General features: G+C 46.8%; 1 protein-coding gene across 2 annotated transcripts in view; it reads right to left on the bottom strand.

The window, feature by feature from the left end:
- Positions 1 to 14,705, bottom strand: part of LOC144136398 (uncharacterized) — a 213,426-nt gene that overhangs the window by 22,214 nt on the left and 176,507 nt on the right. For both annotated transcript variants that reach the window (XM_077668683.1, XM_077668684.1), the window contains exon 2: positions 98 to 2,259. In XM_077668683.1, coding sequence (XP_077524809.1) covers positions 98 to 2,259 — 2,162 coding nt within the window. The remainder of the gene's footprint in view (positions 1 to 97; positions 2,260 to 14,705) is intronic.

Here is a 14,705-nt window from a genome sequence, read left to right as displayed (position 1 = left end):
ACGTTTTCGTGATACTATTTTTGTTATATATATTTCCGAAATGTTTACAGCTGATTATTTTATGCGACGAAGAAAAAAAACTAAAGCGGAGGCTTACCAGCCGCCGAGTGGTGTAGGCGAGGTACCGGTACTCGTGCGTGTTGTGGTCACCGAGGAGCGGAGACCACTCCCAGCCCTCCACAATCTTGGCGATGCCAGCCACGCGAATCACGGGCGCCTCCACTTCGTTGGGCGCCGGCGTCGGGTCGGTCAGGTTGAAGAAGGTCGTCCGCCACGTCGGCTCGGGGGGCCGCGATGGCCGCCGGGTCACGTGCAAGAGGCGCGTGTACGCGTCCAGGTCGAAGGCCGTCTCGTTGGCCAGCGTCGGCTTCGGTCCAATGGGGAAGCCCTTGCGCACGGGCTTTCCCGTCGTGATGCGCACTCGGGGACCCCGGCCCGGTCGTGGCGTGGTCGCCTTCGTGTGCGACCGCGTGCGAGCCCGGTCAAAGATCTTGGTCAGCGGCCGGATGGTGGCCTTGGTCCCCAGCGTCGTGCGACGCGTGCTCCCGATGATGCCGAACGGAGCGCGTGTGCCACTGCGGCCAATGTGTGGCTTGTGCGTCGGAGAGCCCGGAGCCGCCGCCGTGGTTTTGCGCGTGGGCAAATGCAAGCCTGCTCGGTGGTGCTGAGAGGATGCCGCACCCTTCGGGACGATGACTCCGGGAGTGCTTAGCGATGGTGCGGCAGTGGTCTTCCTGGTCGGAGGGCTGTACTTGCGGTGGTGCTGGGAGCCGGGGCGAAAGACGGAGACGTGACCACCGGAACTATTGGAACTGCTTGCAGAAGAGGCATTTCGGTCCACTTCTGCAGAATCGGAGCTAACGTTTGAGCCCAGGTTCTGTAAGACTGATGGCTGAGAAGGCTCTGGAGCGGGTACTGACAGCGTAGAGTTGTTCTTTGTTGTCGTGAAGGATTCAGGTTCTTCATCGGAAAAGGAGACGCTGACTACGACGGAAGTGGACGAGTTCAAACCAGACACGTTGACCGGAGGGTCTGGAAATATGTGCACCGTAGCGTTTTCCCGTTCACCGGAAACGGTCGGGGCAGCGGGCTGTAGCATTTGAGACCCCGCTGGAAGCGGGGACAGGATCGACTGATGCGTCTCTCGGGTCGAGTACTCGTGAAAGTCTATCGTTCGCAGGTCCGGTGCCTTTTCCTTTTCGGCGGTTTCTGCAGGCGAGGGCTTTACCTGGGAAGAGTCATCATCAGCGTCATCTGAGCTGTAGTTGACGTACGAAACGGGGTAGCTTCGAACTGTTGTCGTCGTGCTCGCTAGCGCCAAGCTCACTGAATCAGTTGCGCTCTCCACAGATTCCTTAGTTGTAGCGTTTTCAGTTCCTACACCGCGTAGAGAAGAATGCTCGGTCTTTGGTTCTGGGTCCTCCTGTTCCGGTATTATGGTGATGCTGACTTCCTCTCCTTCTGATATGTTCGTCATTGCGGCGACTGAGAGCGCAGGGTGGCTTGGAAGGGGCGAAGCAGGGCTTTCAACTTCTCGACGAGGAGGTGGTCTGGCAGATTTCGTGGAAATTACCTTTGTCTCAGAAGAATTAGTCGAAGGTGCCTTTGGGGCCATTGCGGCTTTCTGAGCTGACTCAGCACTCTTAGGAGGCGCGCCTTCGAATATTCGTGGTCGGTGTTCTGTGGGTGATGTTTCTGACAGCCTGATGGCCTTGGTCCTGCTTGTAGGCACGGTCGTTAGCTCTGGTTGCAAGGATGGCATTGTTGTCTCACCGCTAGTGGACACAGAAGAAGCGACCGCTTTTTGAGTCGTCGAGGCCTCCGCAGGAACCGTGACTGCCACACTCGGAGCCTCCTCGGCGACTTCACCAGCGACGTCTTCTTGCAAGGGCTTACGACTAGTGCTGCCACCTGGAGCGGCGGTCGGGATCTCGGACGAAAAGTTCTGGACGGTATTAGTTGAAAATGGCACTGCTGTTGATACGACGCGCTCCGCGACTTCGCCCGCGCCAGCGGCAACGGACGCTGGTTTCGACGTGACAAGAGGCAGTTTGTCGCTTGTGTTGCTGGTGCTAAAGTTCTCTGCAGGTTGATCCGCTTCAGTAGGAGGAGGAGGAGCATTTTTCGCTGATGTCGTGGAGCTCTCTACGGTTTCTTCGTCCGAGCTGTTTATGCTCCTGGAGCTTTGCACGGAGACCACCCCGTGAGTGCTTGACTCATCCTGCTGGGGCGTTGTAAGTGGCTCGACCGCAGCTCTTTCTGGAACAAAAAAAAAAGGGGGGGGGCATTTGCTGTTGTAGTTTTCTTTGGTTTCAGAGATTGCATGATAAATAAAAAGCAAGTCTTCATGTCACTCCTCATGCTAGATGGGGCAAAAATGTCCTTTAGATACTTTAGGATATCGGGGTGGTTTTAACTGTTACGGATCAAATACGCATGTACTACCTTAACGCCACCGCAGCCAGCAGTATTACCGCAGTCGCTGGGTAGAAGGAAGTTTGCGCAGTGCACAGTCTGCAAGCTGGTAAGGTGACTATAAAAAGAAACACCCTCGCGTTTCAGCTGTTAGAATGCATTTCACAAGAAGGCAGCCTGTCCTATTTTGAGCTAAAATTGCGCACTTCAGACGTCACTGTATGGCAAAAAAAAATTCGGTTTATGTCTCTTTGATTGAAACAAGAATAGAAGCAACAAACGAAGCACAAGGTAAAGAGATATAACACGTATCTGTGTCTTTCCTTACGCTGGTGTTGCTCAGGGATTAGAGCGTTTTCCTGCCGGGCACGAGGGTAAACGTTCGATATCCGACCATGGTGGCTGATTTTTGACGGAGACGAAGGGCGAGACGTGTTTGCACTGAGATTTTCGCTCACGCTAAAGAACGCCACACAGTAGAACTTGGTTCTGAGTCTTTGATTACTACTTCTCTCATGCCATGCTGAAGTAAAAACATTTATTTTTTTTATTAAAAATTGTTAAAAACAAAACTCCAAGGGACGGTATTTATGTACTTTTCGAAAATCTAACCAGTCCATGACGTTTTCTCATGGTTTTCTGTTGGTTCTGTTGGCCCAATATTGAGCGATACTGATTTCATTTAATATATAATGGCACAAAATTTACAGTTGTTCGTTGTTGGCGCCTGGGTATGTCATTTTGCGCAGTTACTGCATCGGCCGGAAGTAGCCGATTGCTAAAGGCTCAGATGAATTTGTCTCCGATCTTTTGTATGTACGTTCTAAATTAAATCAACAAAATTAATGAATGAATGAATGTGAAAACCTGCCAGAGATATCACAGCTCATGTTCTGTCAATACAGGCCCTAAATGCGTTGAGTGAAGTGAATAGAGCAAGGGAGCCACAACAACAAAAAAAAAAGCAGCTGTTAGGCGACGTCACCTTTGGGCAATCAATAGCGCTGACCTGCGCCATTGCTTCGTTCCCATAGAAACGGCGCGTGAGCATTTTCAAAACATTCCCCTTCGGGATATTTCTTAGCTTATAACCCTCTTTTTACCCCCGCCTCGTTCGATACCGAGGAAACAATCGCTCTCATATCATAGTGGCAAGAGAAATCGTAAGTTCAAGCGTGGCTGACCGATGACAGTAAGAGCAAGAGACTTCTCTAGTTCCCGCATGAAAACAAGCTTAGATAGTTTCCTATAATTAGTACGCAGCAAACCCCTGCATGTCAAGTGCGCGAAATAAAAATATAAAGCGTACTGAGAACGTAAGGTGTCTCAAATAGGCAGAAAATTTTTTTTCTTATAAAACACTGCTCTTATGACCCAGTCGCTGAGAAATAGGTGAGGTTTAGAAGAAATTGGGTCGGAAAATGTACAGCCGGATATTTCTGCGCACTACTTACAAAAGAAAACTCGCTGATAAAGAGCCACATAAACTGATTTGTTTCCAGGGTTTTTGTTTACATGCCACACTTTCGCCTTTTGTTTACCGAAATTAAATAAGACCAAATTCACTGTGCGCGCCGATAACGTGTTTCGTGCTTTTGAAAATAAAATTCGCTGTTTCATCGCATGCGTTTCGCCGTTCAGCAGAAGATGTGTTGTAGCAGCGAGGCCGAGAATCGATATTAGATTTTGTTACTGGTCGCATATTATTGCCGCCTTATGTGCGCAGAACGAGGTCGAAATTCAGTAAATGTATCGATGGGCCTGTTCTCTTCCATACGTACGCCTTCCAAACAAAGCTGTTAAGTTTTTCTCTTGTAAAATTCACATTAGGTCGGTGACAAGCCGATGAGGACGTGTGTAGGAAAGGAGCATATACACAACAGACAAAACGCAAATGGTGTCTATTTCAAGCCCGAGCCGCGAGCAGAAATGTCAGCCATTTTTCGGGAACGGAAACGTTGATGTCTGAAAAATTTAAAATTTCATTGCACCGGACTCTCGCATTGTTAAGGAGTGAAAAAAAAATAAGTAAATTACACGGTCCCATATACACATTGCGGGGGCACAACAGGTGTATCTGCAGCATCGAAAATCGTGGTTTCATTTATCATCGTGTTGCAGCTGCAGAAAACGCAGCGTACGAAGATCTGCAAGCCTGCTTTCCGCGCACTTTTTGTCGGAATTAAGCTGCCTAACTTCGATGCTTTTTCTCTAATCATTTTGTCAAATAATTTAGCCTCTTTAATACGGCTTCGAGAAGTATAGAGTTGCAATATTGCAGGGCTCCGAAGGCCATGCGTCTTTAGATTTTTGAAAGAATGTTATTTTGCCTTCAAGTGTGAAGAATATTTCCCTAGCTAAATGAGCCCGCATAAGCGCGACACTTTAGCAGCAATGAAAAGACAAGAGGTATATCAAAGAAGAAATAAAATGCGCATCATAAGTTTTAGCTCGTTATTCAACTGACGTCCAGTGCGATCGCTTGAGGCTGCCCGGGCTCTCCAGGCAACGGCGTATGTGCACTTGAGCGCGGTATCCGACTGCAGTGCCTCAGGACAATTAATATCCATTAAGGGCAAAAGGAGCATCAGAAAGTGAGGAAAAGGGAAGAGCAGTCATCTCGTTTTCCCCAAACGAGAGCCGCGGCTAGTATCGCGGCCGTTGTTGCTTCATACCAAGCAGGCCTATCCCGCTGCGCAGCAGTTGGCACGCAGGGCGATTTGTCACGATTATGCAGCGAACCCACCGTTTGCGCCAGCGCCAGTGCCTCGGCGCGGTGTCGACGTTAAGAAGGCACGAACCATGCATCCGAGTCTCCTCGCGTTTCTCGCTCCGTAACTTGAGCACTTCATGCTTAGAGCCCTACTTTCTCACTGCCGGATTTGTTCCCGAGGTTTTTTGCAGCAGCAGCACTTCATGTTTGCGTAGGGAGTAACTAGCGCAGAGGTTCGAAGTAGACGGACCGTTGCAGTTAATTGCGTCCCGGCGTCTGTGAACAGGGCTGTGGAAGTTATTAGCAGTTGCCATGCTGCGAATTCTCTTCGGCAATGTAGCGTTGTGTTGAGATAGATGCGTAAGATACATATGAGCTTTTTCGCAAGTTATCTTCCGACATGTGCAATAAGTAGAGTTGCCCAGCGACGATATGGAGACAACAGTAAGAATATATTTCCGCTGTAATGTCGCCCTCTTAATAGTTACGATAAACTCAGCCCCCACGAAAGCAGTTTAATGCAGCTTTCGCTCACGTATTTTTTAGCGGGAGTGCTCTATAGGTCATGGATAACTTTCTGGAAAGGCTTTATAGGTACAGTACTCACGGATTGAAATAGGACATTCGGAGCGCTAGCCTTGCAGTGCCACGCAGGCATGTGGTAAACCACAGGCCGGCTGATTGGCTACTGGAAGGAACAGTTCTGCTTTGTAGATGTTCTCCCTCTCACGCCATACCACAATGCACCACCTTGGTTCCATGAGCGTCTACGGGCGGCGCTCCATGAAGCGACGGCCACGCGCTCCGAATGTCCTATTTCAATCCGTGAGTACTGTACATAGAACTGTTCTTATCTAAGAGCATTCTGTAATATTTGATTGCGAACTCTTATAACTTCCACACATGCAGTTCAAGGCTGGTTGAGAATAAACAAGAAACGTATGGTTCGATGGATAGCCTTAACTAAGCCTGCTTCATGCGCGCAGGGTGTGCTTGCAATTTAAATTAAAGCCATGAGATCTGTAGACCCAGTACTGTACTTTGAAGAAATGTGCACTTAGACGTTAAGAGACAAGTGCGGCATGAGCTAAAAAAAACAGGCTGGAGTTGATGACGTTTAAACAAACGGTGCATTACATCTGCACACCAGACATGAAAGAGCCGGAAATCTAGTCCGTGGGCATCAGAGAATAAGGTTCAGTAAAGAGGTTAAGGAGTTTGCGTGTATAGATTGTCTGCGGTGAGTGCAAAACAGTGATAAATGAAGACCACCAGAAGAAGCCTTCGTCATGCTGCGGACCTAGTTAGGCTGGTGACGACCATGGCAATGATTACGAATAGAAACTCCCGGGAAAGAACTGTTCTGAGTTATGCAGAGTGCAGACGTGATATATCAAAAACGCGGCAAAATTGTTAGCCCGCAGTCATTAGCAAGGTTAAAAGTGCAGAGCTTGAATCTGCGCGCCTGTTAGGGTCACGGCGGCTCCGGCTTATCACACTGCACAGCACAGCCCCGAATTGCGGCGATAAAAGTGCCGAGTGCCCTTTCTGCTGCTTTCGCTGATCAAAAGATTTCAGCGTCCTTCAGCAGCGCGCGCGAGAAGCAAAACAAATATTTCTTTTTTTTTTTGTCAGCTCGTTTCCCCGGTGCACTTCGTTCCCTGCATGTCCGGCGTAATTAATGAGGCGCTCGTTTGGGCGGCGACCGGCTAAAGAAAAAGATGAAAGCCTTGGTCACAATGAAGAAAGCAATGGAGAAAGACAAGGAAAAAAAATACTGGGCAAATAAACCTGAAGGAGTCCAGGTCTCGAGGTTCCCGACAATTTCCGCCGCTTTTGTTGGGAAATAGTTTCCGCCCTTTCCAAAAACTCAGCGTCGCGACAAAAAGCCCTCGCCTCCCCTGGCCGTTTGATCTATCGCGCGTCCTTACTATTTTGCTCTCGCCGACTGGTTTTGGGAACAAAAAACTGAGTGCGTCCGTTAGACAAAGGCTTTTGCGTTTGCCTGAGGTATTACCTGGTAATAGGAGTCCTACTCGCGGCCTTATAGGTTGTTTCATTCACTCCACTGGGTCCCAAGCGGAGTCCCCTTAACGCTATTTCCCCCTCCGAAGAAGGCCTTCCACTTTTCGTACTTGTTTACATCTGTCTCTTTTTTTTTTACTGTTGCATAAGGTTGCCACTACACTGTCGCCGAAATAACTGTGCAATGAACCAAATACCGCTACATTTAAATGGCTGCTCAGAATCGGTGGCAAGAACATTGGGGGATTTCGCCAGACACTAATAGGTGAACCAGGCAAGTACTTTAAGAATGCAAAACAAAATAAATCAATCCCCTGCGCCTGACAGCTCGTAAAAAAGAAGGATATTTCTTTCACTCACTGGGCATCACTATGCCGGGAGATATGCCGCTGAGGGCAACTAAATGTGTGGGAGATATTTGCAATCAGGATACCTGTAAGTTACGTGTAAACGATGTACTTACGGAATGAATCGTTATCTTTCTTCATTCCATTATTTATGCTGTGATTTGCAGTTTGTTCCTGTCGTTATAGTTTTCTCTTTCGGATAAAGAGGGCGTAGCAAACTGCGCTCTCGGTTATCTGTTATTGAAAAAAAAATCTGAAGTCTGATTTTCGCGTCAACAGTACCGCAGCCGTGGCTCATGGCTAAGCATGAGGACAAAAAGCGGCAAAGGGCGCAGGTTAGCGCTTTCTGTTGACACGATAGAACAGCGCGCTGACCCTCAATAAAACTAGTGAAAGATTCTTTCGTAAGCAAAAATAAAAGGGCAGCGATAACGCTTCTACCCAGCGGCCCCATTTAAGCGTTTTCTTTCTTCTGGGCCTAAAATGACCTTGAGGGCGAGAGAAAGTGAAATATAAAAACTTGCAAAACTCTGAGAATCCTGCTTCGCCAGTCTTTCTTTTGCTTTCTTGTGGCGTTCTTTTTTTATTTTAATGCCTCCAGCTTCCAGCTTTCCCCATAAACGTCGGCTTGTCGCTGCAGGAAGGAAGAGATCAAAGTGGCCCCGAGGAGCCAGCTATGCCGACGACTTGAAAGCGTCCTCAACATTGGTCGCTTTGTTGCTCTCCCGGCAAGCCACTGTCCCCCTCTCTCGTTGCGAACAGCAGCGCTCGCTTTGTCGAATGAAATTGTTGCTCGCTCCGTCTTAGACTTCCTTCAACGAAAAAAGTCAAAGCACAAAAAAAAATGAGAAGGATGAATTGAAAGTCGGCAGAAGAGGCAATATTTCTTTTCTCGAATGCGATTTCGAGAAGTCTCCTAAGCTTTTCTTCTGAGCGCCCTTTTTTTTCATCTTCATTCCACAGCGTTTTTTAGTATCTCCGTCAAGAGCCGGACACAAGGTTCTAAACTAAGTCAGAAGGTCTGCTTTCTTTGTTGCGGAACTTTTTCATTTGCTGCTTTTCCAGTGGCATTAAAAAATCGAACGCTAAGCACATAAGCACTACACCAGAAATCTATAAGATTAGTGGCAATTGCCTGTGGCGCTTCAGTCTGAGACCTTCTTTGGATGCTGCGTCCTTTGAAAAAAAAAAGGAAAGTGGAGGAGAGAGTGCACTGTAGATAGCACCTCTTGTCATGGGTGCATTTAGAAGTTCAGGAGTAACATGAGTTGAGAAGCATACACTCGGTGATTGAACAATGTAATTCATTAATTAAGAGTTCTGCCTTTCATTGCTCAGAAAACAAATACGCGATGTGGTTTCGTAAAGGGGTCCCATGGATAGAATATCAAGTCCATCAGCATGTACACAAGGACGTTTCGTCGCACTGGCCTTATATTTAATATAAAATTAGGAAGACACCGCTGGCTATATTTGCACCCACTGGTTGACTTGAATAACTTAGTGGGACTAAAGGGAAATAATAAAGTCAGCGGGAGAATGTAACTGCCGTGTGATGAGGCCTCGAACGTAAGCGACCTCCATCAAAGGATGTGGACATGAAGGGGTTATGCGGATCGGCGCAGCGTGCAACATTGAAGGACCATGTGACATCAGTGTGCAAATCCTATTTCACAGCCCCTTGCATCATCCGTTCTTTGCCTTCAAACAAAATTGCCAAATGTGACCAGACGTCTGGGCACACGCCTTTGACTTCAAAGAGATCCACGCCGACCACTTTCGTTGAGCGCAGTTAAATTAGCGACAATAACTGCTTCTTTAAAGGAAATCCTTAAACTAGTCATCAACAATGCGACAATGTGCTCTCCTCGAGGCATGAACAGTTACAACGTCCACTTAAGAAGCGATGGAGACGTTTCTGGCAGATCTGTGTTTTATTTATAGGCTGAGCGTAAGCAAATAAAGCATACGTTGCGATGCTTACGCCGACGAAGAATAAGAAGCTGGACCAAGCGCTAGTACTCAACGAGGCAAACTGCTTGTCTCCAAATGCGTTCAGAACCAGAACAGTTTGGAGAAGTTGATGCGTCGAAACAATATGTTTTTGTGATTGATAGTTCCTGATATTCACTGCAGTTTGAATTCGAGAGCACCGATGCCAATAATGCGGGAGACATGTCTTGGGGTCATTGTGCTTTAAAGGTCCTGGCTGTAACTTGCCGATGCTTGTAATGTGTGCATAGCGTATTAAAGAAAATTAAACTGATAACGGCGCGCAGTGAATTTTTTGGCAGAAACGTATAAAAATTGCACCGGAGCCTTTAAAACCCCTTCAAATGCATAACAATTTTGAACATGTCAACCCACCCCATTTCACTAATTAGAAAAGTGAGAACTGTGAATCAACCGTTTTCTGAAGTTTGCGAGCAGTTTTTTTTTTAAAGGCTAATTGGTACATTGTACAGGAAGCTTCCACTTTCCTTTATGTCTTTAACTTCACGAAGCAGGAGGCTGTTTAAATCAACAATAATTTGAACTATCTTAACAAAGCGAAACTAGATTGCTATGGAGAAAGAAAAACAAAAAAAAAACTTCTGCCTACAGAGATTATGCAACGCGTTAATGGGATATTAACGGGAAAGTAGCAATCACGCAAGACGCTACGCTATGCGGATAGATTGTTATTCTGCGTGTAAAAGTGGCTGCGTTGCTAAGACATTCGAAAATGAAATTCCCGATACCATCCCACATACCTTGTAACCTTGCCCGAAGCCGGGCAAGTTACGATGCATTAACGATGTAGGGCAGGCGTCAAGCGTGACAAATATTACTGAACGCGTTACGTTTTAGACGCATATAAACTTGAAACTACTGGTCACGGAATATTCAGTTGACCTTCTTTTTCGCAGCGTTTCACTGCAGAATATAGCCACACCAGCAGCCGACACAATACGTTTCGCACGCACAGACGCACGCGCAAAAAAAAATAAGAGAGCAGTGAGGCTACTTGGCCGCGACCTCACAGGTCATCGATCGCAACGTGGTTTTGCCCGGAGCCAAAAGAAGGCGCAGCTGGCGTTTCTGTTAACGCCTAACTGCACTGGACAGCTGTGGCTGACGACCGCGCGATCAACCCATGCCCCTGTAAAGAAGGAGGTTTTGTCTTGTGTGCGGCAAGCGGAATCGTTCAGACGGCAGGGAAGAAGCATCGCACGGAACTCGAGACACTGCAAAGCAAATATAAAAAAATCCCGAAAAGCCTTTGAAATTTGTTGTGATGTTGGACCGCTTGGTTCATAAATAAAATCTCCGCGCAAAGACGTTGCTTATGTCGATCAAGAGAATTTGAACCGAGAGTGCTGACAGGTTCACTTATGCCCATTATTTCTTCCCAGCGTTCTAGTCAACACAAGCCTTCCACACTCCAGGCGTGAGCGTTGTTTAACTGATAGCACACGGACACCGAGTTCCGAACAGTGATTGATTGCGTCGTGTTCAAAGGCAATCTTGTTTTCCAAATTTTAGCTTCGTGGTGTGGTGCCAGCATAATCAAGCTGATGAAATGACAGGAAACAGGAGTATGCCTAGGCGCACGCATCATTTGATACGGTTGTTTCTTCCAGGTCTTAAGTATAAAATGCTTGGAAGCAATATCAACAGGCTGTAGCCAGGCTGTCACAGTCGCTGCATATTAATGCGGAGAGAGAAAGCCATCGCTGTCTCCTCGAATGGCTCTCTCTCTCTCTCTCCTACGCGCGTCGAGTAAAAGGAGAAAGAAAAGCGTACACTGAAAGTCTAGTCTAGAATCTAACTGCCAATATTCCGGTTAAAAAAGTGGCGCGCAACTATAGAGCCTAGAGGCCATCATTCTAAATGTGTATTTAGAAAGAAAACAAAAAAATTCTTTTCAGAGTTACTGAAAAACGTGACGGATGACTTCTTTCTGCAGGGGTGCTTTTTTGCATTAAAGGTCTTGTTGAGGAGGAGCTAGCTTAACGTACATCACTTGCAGACAGTTCGCATCCAAGGCTGAAGTGTCGGAGTTCTTTGACGCAGGATGCATCGTTAGCCAATTCTCCAACTTGATTCCCACTATGTGCCGCGCAAACCAGCCGAAAACAACAATAAAAGAGGGAAAGGGGGCAGTGGCTCAGCGGTGTTGAGGAATGCAGAAAGGCAAATAAGATAGGCTAGAAGGTTCTGGTACGTTTGTTTATTAGAGACACACTAAGGATACATGTGTATATTTACAGAAAAGAGCCCATGCTCTCGGCTCATGCGCTGCTGCTCGTTTGTCTGGCGATGAGATTTTGCTTTGTCGAAACCGAAACTCGCGAACTCCGTAGGAACGACATCGAAGTAGAATTCGTATTCGACAGCAACTTCGCCCACTTGTAAAATGAAGTAGCACTAGCAGTTGAAGCTGCAGTACGACCACCTAAAGCTGAGATGCGAGCACATAAAAGAAAGGAACATAATTTAAAATCTGAAGATATGGCTTTCATTCCCGAAACCAAAAGTCAGACGCATTGGTGTGGAGCATAGGCAACTTTGTGCGACTGGCGACGTGAACTGAATAGTGAGGAAATACCGACGGTCAAGCAATGCCTGCCCTGCGCGCAGTGTTGAAAAGGGAAGAAGAGAGAAAGAAAAGAGAGTGGTAAAATAGAGCTGTCGACGACGCCTCTATTGACAAGGTACAGTGGGAAGATGGGAAATATCGTATTTAGTCCGAAACAAGAATGAAAAAGAAGGGTATTGTTCTACTTGAACGCAGACACGGTGTGTTCAGAACAAATCAGTTGTAAGCATAGCCTGCAAAGCATGGAGTCGTCAGTCGGCCAATGGTGATTTGATAAGATTTCCTAGACTTTTATCAAAATTTTACACCACGAAAATGAATACATTTGAAGTGTTACTACGTGGGTGTGTTCTGACAAAATGTATGGTGGGGCAGCCAGAAAAAGAATGTAAACCAATACGCCCCTGCCTGTAGGGTGTGTTCTGACAGTAAGAAATGAATATTATGCTTTCTTTTGGCGCCGTAAATTACCAGCGTTTTTTATAGAATATACTTGTTTAATACTTACTAGGGGCCAATTGTTGCTATATTTTTGCTTGTGCGATAGATCCCAATACCACCTATTGGCTATTGAGTCCAACAGCGTTCGGCGTACGTTCTGTGGGACGTAAATATATAACTTCGAACTTCAAGGCTATCAGTGAATCTTTCGCCTTGTTGCCCGGCTGTCTTCAATATAAAATAATTCCTCTCAGAGCCATCACGAAAAAGTGTTAGCCTGAAAAGTAAAAGAGAAATATAACTTTGGTGCTCTAGGCGAAGACACCTGCAGAGCTAAAGAGGGATCATGAGTGCAGTGCTGCACGACTGACTGATTTCGATCTGCCCGTGGCGTGATCGCCGACAATAAGGGCGGCTTCCGGACTTGCGCCCGCACCCGCTGTCGTGACGATCGATGATCACGTGTGCTGAGGCTCCCTGGTCCGCTTTGTCTCGGGTTCCACTTTCCTACTGAAGCTGCTCGCTGCTACCGTGCTACGCAGGCTAGCGAAGGTCTGGCGTGACGAGGACATTCGGGCGGCTCCGCTAACGCTTGCAGAGACACACATGCCTTTTCTCTCCCTACCTCCCCACCCTTTGTTTTTTTTTCACGCAGCATAGTTCTGAAAGGCCTTCAGCGGTATGCGAAAGCCTGGCATTAGGCCAAAAATCTTTTGTTTTCGATTCCCGTAAAAATATAAAATGTACAAACACTGCAAAGACAGAGATCACTATAGCTGTCTTCGTGCTTGTTGACTAAATCATTAGTATCGTATATGGGGTTTAACATCCCAAAGTGACAAATGAACTTTTAGGGACGTCGTAGTGAACGCCTCGAGATAAATTTCGACCCCCTGCGGTTCTTGAACATGGACTGACAGAGCACAGTACACGACCGCCTTGCATTTTGCCTGCATTGAGAGGCGGACACCACGGCCAGGATTGAACCCGTTTCCTTGGGCCTAGCAGCGGAGCGCGCAAACCACTGAGCCGCCACGGCGAGTTCTAAAACAATGATGCTTAGGGAGTTGGATCTCATTACACAAGAAGCACGAAAACATTAGAGCTGTAGCCACGTCATCTCAGTGATTGCACGGGAACTTTCGCTCACTTAAGAGTTCTGTGTGAGCTGCTTGGTATCTTGCTGACATATGTCTAAAAAGAAACGTTCAGAGGTATCTTGTTGTGCACTGGTCGCTTCTGTGAGCTTTCCACTTGCATCTTCTTTACTATTCGCTTTTTCTCTGCTCGTATAGCATGAAGTAGCAACTGAGAGGGTGAACGGGTTTTAGCGGTTTTTTGGGAGGCTCTCAATGCACTCGGCTGTCGTACAAAAGAGCCAATGTGAGGCGCCATAACGTCTGGCAGGCACGAAATTGTCTTTTTCCATTTACTAGAGGTAGGCTGCCTCTTTCAATGGCGTCACTAATGCCCTGGAAGTTCTATATTATCGTATAGAGAAAAAAATTACTAAGAACCACGGTTTGTGACATTTGAAAAATTTTTACGTGTACCATCCCTCCCCCCCCCCCCCCCCCCCCCCCTTTCAGTTGGTATAGATAGCCGTATGGCTCCGCTTTGGTGGATGCAAATGAGTAATTAATCCCTCAAAGCAAAACTTCTGACAAGCAAAAGAAGGAAATTATACGATAAAATCTTGCATGTCTGAGTGAAATTTCGTGTAGTTCTTTCGAAGTTCATCCGGCTTGAGCAGAGCGAGTTGCAAAACGATACTCATATCGCAGACGCGATGTCGCGTTCAGCTTGTGAGCCTGAACACATATTGCTAAAGCTATAGCTTTTATTGCGTAAAGCAGGTACAGTTAAAGGCGGTAAAATTAAAAACTAGAAGCCTCTATTGAGTTGGAATCACAGACGCTATATCAGTATTGATACACAAAGTTTCAATCGCGCTATTGATCGAAATATATTGGTTTGTTCCCCGAGTCATGAACAGTGCACCGTGTTCTACAAGTTACTATGTGTGAACACCCTCTCCTGGCACACAATTTGTCATGCTGCTCTGATTAAGCGTAAAAGACGCAAAACGAAGTGCACCCGACCAAGCGAGCTCCAAAATTTTGTTACGTAAGTTACACCGATCGTCATCAAAGAATGAGCTGTTCCGTCTGACGAGGAAAAT

Source organism: Amblyomma americanum, chromosome 6 (genome assembly GCF_052857255.1).
Source record: "Amblyomma americanum isolate KBUSLIRL-KWMA chromosome 6, ASM5285725v1, whole genome shotgun sequence".
Lineage (NCBI taxonomy): Eukaryota > Metazoa > Arthropoda > Arachnida > Ixodida > Ixodidae > Amblyomma > Amblyomma americanum.
The sequence above is the reverse complement of the archived record's forward strand: the minus strand, read 5'-3'. Positions and strand labels throughout refer to the sequence as shown.